Genomic DNA, 10,584 nt, shown 5'->3' with positions numbered 1-10,584 from the left:
TGTGGGTGATGCCTGTGCACCGCCGGCCAACAGGAGAGGGCGGTCATAAATCAATATTTTCCAGACTTCTATAAAAGTAGCGATTTTTATTTCAAACGTATTCAAGTATAAACATCATAACCATGTCACAACAGCATTTAGAATGTATATTATCATCAATACGTTAGTTTAGGAATAGGTTCTAGAAGTCGGTTCCACCGTCCTCTCCGTAGACAGCAGAATGTCTAGACTGTCCAGATCAATGTCTCCACTGGGTACAGAGCTGAAAAACTCAAAACAGTGAGGAGGAGTTGAAGTTGATCTGTGCGTTGAGGATGGACTGTAGGTTCTCCAGGTCTGTGATGTCAGAGATGATAGGGCCAGAATTCAGAGAGCTGTCAGCAGGAAATAGACTGGCTGCACTAAACCCTCCTGATGAAGCAGATATAGCTTGGGAGGACTGCAATGGTTCCAAGGAGTACTTCTGGCTGTATTTAGGCATGGAGTGGGCAGAGCTACTGTCGTTCAGCATCAGAGGGATCTTTCTCTTCATGCCCAGAACTCTGTTGGACTGGACCGGGGTGACCAATAACTGAATCAACTTGTTGACAACTTTCAGCTGCTGGGAGTGTTTCTGTTTCAGACTGGCAATTTCCTTCCACAAAGCCTTGTTCTCGTGTTTAATAGAGTTGATCTTAGAGTCGATGTTCTCCTGTTTTCCCTTCATCAGCTGAACATCACTGAGGATCTTCTCAGGAAACACCTTCAGCTTATCCTGCTTCAAATTGGACACATTGGTGACTTTGCGTTTGATGTTCTCCAGCAGCTGATCTTGTCTTCTGATGAAATAAGGATGGTGGAACTCTGTGTCGTCTTTCTCCGGTTTCACAAGACCCCCATGCTCGATGTGGACCACCTTACAGAATCCATACATGTTGAGTTGTCGTACGAAGCTGGCCATGTTGTTGTGCCTGAAAGACTTTGGAAGAACCTCCTTGGAGAAGCGACCCTGGTCAAATACATGAAAACTAGTTCCATTTGGGCTCCAGCAGATGAGCGGGTCAGTTTCTGGGTCTTCCACCAGTGTCCAAAGTTTGGTCAGAAAAGCTGAAACGCTGCTGCCGCTAACGACCACACCTCTGTGAAACGCCATGCTCCCAAAACGACAGGGATACAATAAAACAAAGCCAACGTTCACAAGTCGACAGTCTGAGTTAGTTAGTTAGCGCTCTGCTAATGTCGTTAGCTCGTTTCCCAAAATAGCTAACAACAACTAACTAGACAATTCCGTGCGGGGAAATTGTGAAAGTGTGGGTGATGCCTGTGCACCGCCGGCCAACGGGAGAGGGTCTGTATTGTCTCTGTATTGTCTCTTTCCACAGCAAAACGGTAGGCAAGGCACCTTGGTTGAGAAATGCAGGCTTTAATCTATGTTGTTTAGTCTATCTGTTCAGTACTGTTCAGTACTGTTTCAAGATGCACAATGAGATCTTCTGAGAGAATTGTTAAATAGATACACAAATGTTCTAGAATGTCCTATTATGACATCATACTGTGACATCGAAATGTTCTAGAATGTGCTATTATGACATCATACTGTGACATCACAAATGTTCTAGAATGTGCTATTAGACATCCTACTGTGACATCACAAATGTTCTAGAATGGTCTATTATGACATCATACTGTGACGTCACAACGGAACATGTTTGAGTTCCATTTGAATAATATAAATAATATGTTTGGTAAGGCTGTCCCCGAAGCCTCTATACTTTCCGCAAGTGGCTTGTCCTTCCGTGTTCCCGTTTTGCGCTCTGATTGGCCACGCACGTTTCTGGTCATGTGACATGTGCGCCAATCGTGGGACGGCAAGTTTTTGGACGGTTAAGCTTAGGCGCTCTTTCGAAGTTGGTAAGGTTAGTTCTGTATCGTATTAGCTCTCGCTCGGCGTCACTCTCTGCACTGTCCTCGCACACGTGCACACGCACTGAATAAAGACCACAATGTACCTTTAATCCCAATATTTGTCTGACCACACCCCTATCAGCTTACCCATATAAGCAGGGGTGGGGCCACCCACTCGCCTCCTTCTCGCTTTCACCACAAGGAAGTGCCTCGGTAGATCCCCACACTTGAAGTGATGTGATGGTAGGAGAAGAGTTGGAAAACAAGGATACGTTGACATCATATCTTTATTTTCTCTCTCACTATTTTCGAGAAAATACGGCGATATTGTCTTCGTACTGGAGTGTCTGGAAGATGATGATCATTCTAAAAATCCTCCACCGGTTTTCGTATTGGGAGTTTGCGCCGCTACATGCTTTTCCAACTGCAGTCCTTGCTGTGTGCTGGTTGCGGTAAAGACACAGCTGGGCTGTAGGACGCGCCACTGTTGTGAGAAGCGGTGGGTTCCGGGTTTGGTGAGTTATGTTTTGCTGGCAGGCTCCACTTGTCTGTTAGTGCTATGGGGGCTAATTGACAATGTTTATGAAAACCGGCCCCAGGCTAGGGTCCTTTGTTCAGCCTCTTAGGCGACAGAAGACCTTGGTCTGAAGCCCATTATAGTTTTAACTAGTGGGCCACGACCATTAACACTGGTGATCCCTGTGTTTTCTGGACGAGTGGATATCTCTCTGTCACCGTGTAGGCCCCTTCTTTCATATCCAAATGAGAGTATTCCCTCACGAGGAGATATGGGCATAGATGTTCGATAGCGGAAGATCTGTGTTCAAAGTCAGCTACACAGGCCAGTTGGGTATTGTGCTGGCTCCGTCGGGTGTGGTAAAATCACAGTTGTAAAACTGTGTTAACATCTTGTTTCTCTTTTCTCTTAAAAAGTGAGGAGGGTTTCAGAACGGCGGCCTGTCTGGGTGAGTGTTATATCATTGTGTACACGTTCAGGTGATAGCTGCTTAGCTTACGTGCTAGTGGTGGCCTACTGTTAGCCAGTCAGCTGTTAGCTGCGGCGCTAGCCTGCTGTGATCACTAGGTGGCCTACTAGGTTAGGCTGGGGAACGTTAGCTTGCTGCTATCGGCCTAGGTCCAGCGCGGGGTGGCTCCGGCACCTCGCGCGCCGCCGCGGTTCCCGACTCCTCTCCCTCACGGGGAGAGGCGGGGGGGATTCGAAGCTACTCTCTGGTCGCGCGCGCCGTTCGCTCGGCGGCTCGCGGGCGGGGGCGGTAGCGTCCGACGGTTAGGGCGGCCGTTAGCTTAATGCAACTCTGTTGAACGTGCTTTGATTATAACATGTTTTACACTCTTGACTACGACGTCATCTTTGACAGGGGATGTTCGTCGACCCTGCCCTGAGCCAGGACGGCAAGGATTGCGTCAACAAAGGGGACCGTAGCGACGGGTTGGAGCGGCGACGCTGGCCGGGTCGGCAACACAGGACGGCTGTGTTTACTACGGGGCCTTGAGACTGCACTTCGTTGATCTACGCTCCGGGTAGGCAAGGTTTGGCCAGACCTTATACACGTCTTCTGGCTTTACCTTCTAAATGTTTTGTAAATAACGATGTTTTCCAAAAACGTGTGTTGCTGCACTACATTTAGGATACGACGCGAGTTATGTGTGAATTGTCTTGTCACTGGTAATTAGCTTCTCCGTGCAAATCGGGTTGTTGTTACAGATGTGAAAATGATCTGGTTGTTGTGTGAGAAACATCATGTGTGTTTATATGTACCGTGTACTCACAACTAAGGGGGTTAACTAACCTATGAAGCTATGCTTAGTGACAAATGAGTAAAGAATGGTTCTTTTCTCAGCCTGTAATGACAATAAACAGTGTGTTCACATATTAACAGGTTTTCCTGTTTTAACTGGCCGTATTAAGGGTAAAGTAGGAGGATTGTGTTTTTCCCCCCGGTTCCCTGGGGACTTCTTCATCCTCCTATCAGAGTGGACATGTTGTTGCACTACATTGTGTCAATGTGTGGTAGGGATACGATGTAACCCTTAGCTTGATTGCTGAGGTTGTGCTAAATCTGCTGGAGAACCTTTATTTTCCTAAAAGAAAAGATTGTTGGTCGCTTTCGTGTGTGCTTAGCAAGGCCTGTGGCCGATACTAATCGAGAATTATGTATTCTCTCATTATGAAAAACGGCGTTCCTCTGTAGAGTGTTTTTGCCATTTTTTGTAGGTGATGATGGGTTGTGTGTGTCATGTGACCTACAACTGGGTTGGACTGGCCACAGAAGCACATGTGTAAGTTTGGACCGGGGCTCTTAGAGAGCCCTCTCTATTCTGTGTTTTTTCGTTAGTAAAAATCAGATAGCAGGTTAGCTCATGCGCTGTGTGAAGCTGTCAAACGCTTCATAGAGCTGACTATGACTGTGTCATACTCTCTTTTTGTCATTACATCGTATCATGGGTGTGGGGTCGTAAAGGGGTGAACTGGTAACCTTTCCTCTCCCCCTTTTTTCTGTTTATCAGGACGTAAACTCCATGATAAAAACTGCAAAAAAGAATTTCATCAATGACAAAACTGAGGAAAACAAAAACAAACCACGTGAACTTTGGAAATTACTCAATAATCAACTAGGATGCAGTAAAAAACTTAAAACCAGATTCTCAAACATAAACATAAAAACGGACAACACGCTCATCACAGACAAGCTGGATGTAGCCAATTACTTAAACATTTTCTTCACAAACATAGCCACAACACTGGTAAACAAACTACCCTCCCACTCAGGGCTTTATGGGGTAGAACACATAGTAGCTTACTACAAAAACCTAGGGGTCCGCAAGGACGACTTCAAGCTGGAAATGGTAACAACAGATGAGGTACTCAATAAACTGAGCGCCCTCCAACCTAACAAGGCCACTGGCCACGACAACATCCCCTCCAAATTCCTCAGAGACTCAGCAGCCGCCATCACCCCAATCATCACACACATAATAAACCTCTCCATAAAACAGGGACACGTCCCCAAGGACTTCAAAATTGCGAGGGTGACCCCTCTGCACAAAAAGGGCAGCAAATTAGACCCAGGCAACTACCGCCCTGTTTCTATTCTCACCTCCATCTCGAAAGTCATGGAAAAAATAGTCTACGAACAGGTCGAAAAGTACCTAGCGGAAAAAAATCTAATCTACGAATTCCAATCTGGCTTCAGAACATCCCACTCCACTGACACATGCCTTCTCTATTTGAATGACCACATCAAACAAGAGGTGGACGCAGGCAAATACTGCGGCATGGTCATGCTGGACCTACAAAAGGCCTTTGACACGGTCAATCACTCCATTCTGATTGACAAGCTAAAAGCAATTGGTTTTGATAGTCTATCAGTGAGCTGGATGCAATCCTACCTTGAGGGGAGGGAACAGATGGTGGAGGTAAACGGTACCCTATCCCCCCCCCTCACAGTGAGCTGTGGTGTTCCACAAGGAAGCATACTAGGACCGCTACTGTTCCTAATTTATGCAAATGACATGTCGTCAGCTTGTGACTGCAACTTGTTCCTGTTTGCGGACGACTCAGCCCTGCTGGTCTCTGACAAGAACAAGTTACAGGTTGAAAAAACCCTCAGCTCGGAACTAGGCAGAATCTGCATATGGCTCGCTGATAACAAACTATCATTACACATGGGCAAAACAGAGTCCATTCTCTTCGGTTCAAATAACAAACTCAGCAAGACCGACGGCTTCTCAGTTACAGTGGGTGACAATATTGTCACAAGGAAAGATGAAATTACCTACCTGGGTTCCATCCTAGAGGCTAATCTCTCCTGTGACAAAATGGCATCCAATGTAATAAAAAAAGTCAACCAACGAACTCGATTCTTGTACCGGATCTCCTCTCTGGTAAACAAGAATACCCTGAAGACTCTGGCAGGAGCACTCATTCAGGGGTACTACGACTATGCTTGCACCTCATGGTACCAAAGCACCTCAAAGGCGCTAAAAACAAAATTACAAACATCTCAAAACAAACTGGTCAGACTACTGCTTGACCTTACTCCTAGAACCCACCTCACCCCTGCCCACTTTGACAACCTAGGATGGCTTAGAGTAGACAACAGAGTACAGCAACTTGCAATGGGCCTGGTCTACAAGATACACTACACGACCAAGGTACCCATGTACATGTCAAAATACTTCCCAAAGGTCAGTGAATACCACGATCACAACACCAGAGGGAGCTCCACAAATCATGTTAAACCAAGATTCGGCTCAAATAAGGGACTAAACACGTTTCGCAATTATGCCACATCAATGTGGAACGCCCTACCCAAAGCTGTAAAGGAATGTGGATCACTACCCACTTTCAAAACCTCTCTCAAGGGACACCTACGGGAGACTGCAATTCAACACTGGCCCCTGTAAATATCCTAACCCAACCCCCTCCAATGTACAGTAATTTACCTAGTATGGTTTTGTCAATAGTCCAATGTACAATTTTGTTTGTTTGTACAGTGTCCCCCCCCCCCCCCCCTCAATGTACAGTTTTGCTTGTATATACAGTGTGCCCCCCCCCCCCCCAACCACCTCCAATGTAGATTACCCAGTATGGTTGTCAATATCCCAGTGTACCCAACCCCCCCCCCCCCACCCAACCTCCTCCAATGTACAGTTTCTACGTCAAATGTATATACTCCCTTTTCCTGACTCCTTCTGTATCACAAACAGTACTGTATTTGCAAATCTGGTATGTCATAAATGTATAGATGTAGCAGTACTGACTATCTGTATGTCATGTATGTCATATATGTCCTGATGAATTGAAAATGGGGGACCCTGATGTAAACAAGACGAAAGTCTTTCTCTGGTCTGCATCCCCTTAACAATTGTGTGTATTGAGCTGTACTGTATTGTACCCATTCTGCAATCTGTTAATAAAGTTTTCAATCAATCAATCAATCAATCAGTCCTTCAAGGTTCCTGTCACGTTGCGGTTCGGCACGTTACGGGGTGAGGGGGGGGGGGGGGGGGGGGGGGAGGGAGTTTCCTGGTCCCACGGCCTGGAATATTGGGCGTGTGCACCGCAGGAATTCCCCCGCCATAGAGTACGTCACCGTGCGCGTCTCTGTTGGTAGGACTTCCGTGTGCTGTTCAGGTCCATGTGATGGATCTGTTTTCGGGGGGTGGTCAGGGCTCCTCCTCACCAAGCGCCTATTCGGGCCTTCTGTGAGTTCGGACTCCTCCTTCCATGTGAGGGAGCCTCCTTCAGAGTACAGAGCCTCCTCCTCAGATTGTCAAGGTGAGTGGACCCTCTAGAAGGTGTCCTATTCTATTGTGTATGTATTCGATTCAATTCGATTATTGAGTGTGTATGGGTTCAGTGCCTCTTCCCCGGAGAGCCCTAAAACCAATTTTTTACATGGCTCAAGGTGCAATATATTCTTTTCAATCTGTACAGCTCGCGTGGGAAGTCTCTCTGGGGATTCCCGTCTCCTTCCTATGGGAGGGTGGTGGGATGTAAAGATGTGAACAATTTTTACCCCCGGCTGTGTAGACTGGGATACATACTGTTGGTGCTTCCTTCTTTTCTATTAAAAAAGAGTTGGAGTTAGGAAGTGTCACACCCCTCTTGTCGTTCCCCTGGGCGCCTTGGGGATTCAATGACAGGTCTAAATAGCCTGTGCATTGATGTGGGTGTGTCCCGACGCACGTATAGTGCTAGCTCGCTGTAAACAGGGACTGACTGGCACGCCTTGGTTGCTTGAGGTTAAAACGGCGTTTTTATAAAGCAACTGGGATGGAGGTTTTTCCTCTTCCGACGACCACATCCCACGACCTGGGTTGGTTATCGACGGATTCTCGTTCATGTCTGGGGGATGATGACGGAATGGATCTGAACATATGTAGAGGGGTCTCACGCCCTGGGGGTGGGCCACCGGGCGCGGTTCGCCCGAACGTCTGGGTGGCGCCTTCTTTTCATGTTAAGATCAACACGCATATCTGCCCTTTCTCCTGGAGTAGGCATGTCGGCGTGGTTAGGGCACGGGACTGGTTCTGGTCACGCTGGTCCGGATCAGTTGAACCCGTTGTCCGCCGGGGATGCAGATCTGCTGTTCTGGTACCCTGAGGGACTTGGGCTTTTTTCAGGGGGAAAAATGCCAGGTCGGTCCGGGTGTCACAGGGTTAAGCGCTATGGAGACCCTGGTTGGGTAAATCTTTTACTCAGCACTGTCGTAATGACTTACGGCCATGCCAACCTGTACACGCTCGATCTCGTCGGATCTCGGCCGCTACACAGGTTGGTCCTGGTTAGTACTTGGTTGGGAGACCGCCTGGGAATACCTAGTACAGTGTGCTTGGGGCTGGTTCTCCATTCTTTTTCGCTCTTCTCTCACGCATGGCGAAGAGGGGCCTGTTGGGGTGGTCTTTGACCTCCTCTGGTGACCCTGTGCTTCCCGTATCGCCAGGCCCGGTCCGAAGTAATGTTTCGTCGACCCGTAGGCCTGGGTTAACCCTTTTTGAAAACTGAAACACTTGTACTGCGGTATAGCCGGTGTATACTCGCAGGTGTGTTTTGGAGTTTTTTCTTGAGGGGTTATAGGAACAACCGCCGCATTGGGTAACACCAAGGTGGTTGATTCCCTGGTGTGTTGGAGCAGTGTCAACTCCCGGGTTCACCGGTTGAGGGTGCCCCTGCACGTTCATGACGTCTGCCAATCGTGTCAGCCTTCTCTGCCTCAAACCCTCTGGGTGGGTTTTTTTTTTAAATGGAGGCTTGGTCATGCAACAACGCCAGCATACGCCCCTTCCGCCGGGGCGGCTGTGTTCAGCTGTCCCCTCTGGCGCCTGTCTCGTCCGCAGTCTCCAGGCTAGGGTTAACAGCCTGTTGCCTGGTTTTTCCCCGGTGCGCTGCCTGCTTCCGTTGGTTAACCTTTTTTGTGTGCTTACGGCCATGCTGACTGCCTGTTCTGCAGGGTCAGTGTGCCAGGCGGTGTACTATTGGGGGGACAGGGCCCGCTCGGCTGAGGGGCCTTTGTCCGAATACGCTGGCGATGTGGGGGGCGGGGTCACTAAGTGCCCACCTGGTGGGGTCTTGATGCTGGCATCATGGACTTCTCCGGGCCCCCTTTGGTGGGTCTGGGTCTTCCTCGCGCTCCGCTGCTACGGCCTTGCCACGGGGTTGGGTTGCCCTTGACCCCGTGATTCTGGGGGCAGTAACGAGGTTGTTTCCTCCGTTCGTTCCCGGGTGGCATGCGGGTTGTGCGTGTGTGTAGTCGTGGGGTCAAGCCACGGTCTGCTCACCCTGTGCGTTGAGTTGCTTGAGTGCCTCTTCGCACGGTCGGGTCCGTCGCCCTCCCGTGAAGCCCCAATAGGGGGGGTGCCCTCCATTAGGGTGGGTCGGGGGGGCTCGGCCCTCCCTGTTCTGATGGTTGTGGGGGGCTTTCAGCGGGGTGTATTTGTCGGCCGATGGCTCTCGCTCGGCCTCCCTTGTGCAGAGAGTGACGCCGAGCGAGAGCTAATACAATACAGAACGTTAGGTTATGACTATAACCAAGTTCTGTTAGTATAGCGACGCTCGGCGTCCGACGCCGCTGCAGCCCTTGATCTCGCCTTGTGGTGAAAGCTTGCGAAGGAGGCGAGTGGGTGGCCCCACCCCTGCTTATATGGGTAAGCTGATAGGGGTGTGGTCAGACAAATATTGGGATTAAAGGTACATTGTGGTCTTTATTCAGTGCGTGTGCACGTGTGCGAGGACAGTGCAGAGAGTGAATGAATGAATGAATGAAAACTTTATTAACAGATTGCAGAATGGGTACAGTGCAGTACAGCTCAATACATACAATTGTTAAGGGGATGCAGACCAGAGAAAGACTTTCGTCTTGTTTCCACCAGGGTCCCCCATTTCCAATTCATCGTAACATATATGACATACATGACATACAGATAGACAGTACTGCTACATCTATACATTTATGACATACCAGATTTGCAATTACAGTACTGTATTTGTGATACAAAAAGAGTCCAGAAAGAAAAGAGTATATACATTAGGCGTAGAAACTGTACATTGGTGGAGCGTCGCTATACTAACAGAAATTGGTTATAGTCATAACCTAACGTTTGTCTTAGAGCATGGCGATAGAACGCCTGCCCTGATTCCAAACTCTAACCTTAACCAACTGCGAAAGAGTTGCCTAAGCTTAACCAGTGATAAACTAAGCGTTAGGTAGTTTGCAGGCTGTTAGACCCAGAAATATGCGCAGAACTTGCCGTCCCACGATTGGCGCACATGTCACATGACCAGAAACGTGCGTGGCCAATCAGAGCGCAAAACGGGAAAGCGGAAGGACAAGCCACTTGCGGAAAGTATAGACGCGTCCCCGAAGCCTGTTTTTGGGATTCAAACTTCGTCAGGGTTTTTCGAACGGACGTTCGAACCTTTGTTTTTAATTAAAAATGTTAAATAAAAAAAAATTACAATTAGACAAATAGACAAAAAATTTACAATTCCGCAAGGGGAAATTGTGAAAGTGTAGGTGATGCCTGTGCACCGCCGGCCAACGGGAGAGGGTGGTCATAAATCAATATTTTCCAGACTGTTCTATAAAAGTAGCGATTTTTATTTCAAACGTATTCAAGTATAAACATCATAACCATGTCACAACAGCATTTAGAATGTATATTATCATCAATACG

At 48.1% G+C, this 10,584-nt stretch overlaps 1 protein-coding gene across 1 annotated transcript; it reads right to left on the bottom strand.

The window, feature by feature from the left end:
* Positions 1-271: 271 nt before the first annotated feature.
* On the bottom strand, positions 272-1,132 carry LOC311242980 (heat shock factor protein 1-like; the record flags this gene model as incomplete). Its single annotated transcript, XM_084332044.1, has 1 exon — positions 272-1,132. The coding sequence occupies one exon, from the start codon at positions 1,130-1,132 to the stop codon at positions 272-274; it is 861 nt and encodes a 286-aa protein (XP_084188170.1).
* Between the last annotated feature and the right edge of the window lie 9,452 nt (positions 1,133-10,584).

This window comes from Notolepis coatsorum (genome assembly GCF_963971535.1).
Source record: "Notolepis coatsorum genome assembly, chromosome: 16".
Lineage (NCBI taxonomy): Eukaryota > Metazoa > Chordata > Actinopteri > Aulopiformes > Paralepididae > Notolepis > Notolepis coatsorum.
The sequence above is the reverse complement of the archived record's forward strand: the minus strand, read 5'-3'. Positions and strand labels throughout refer to the sequence as shown.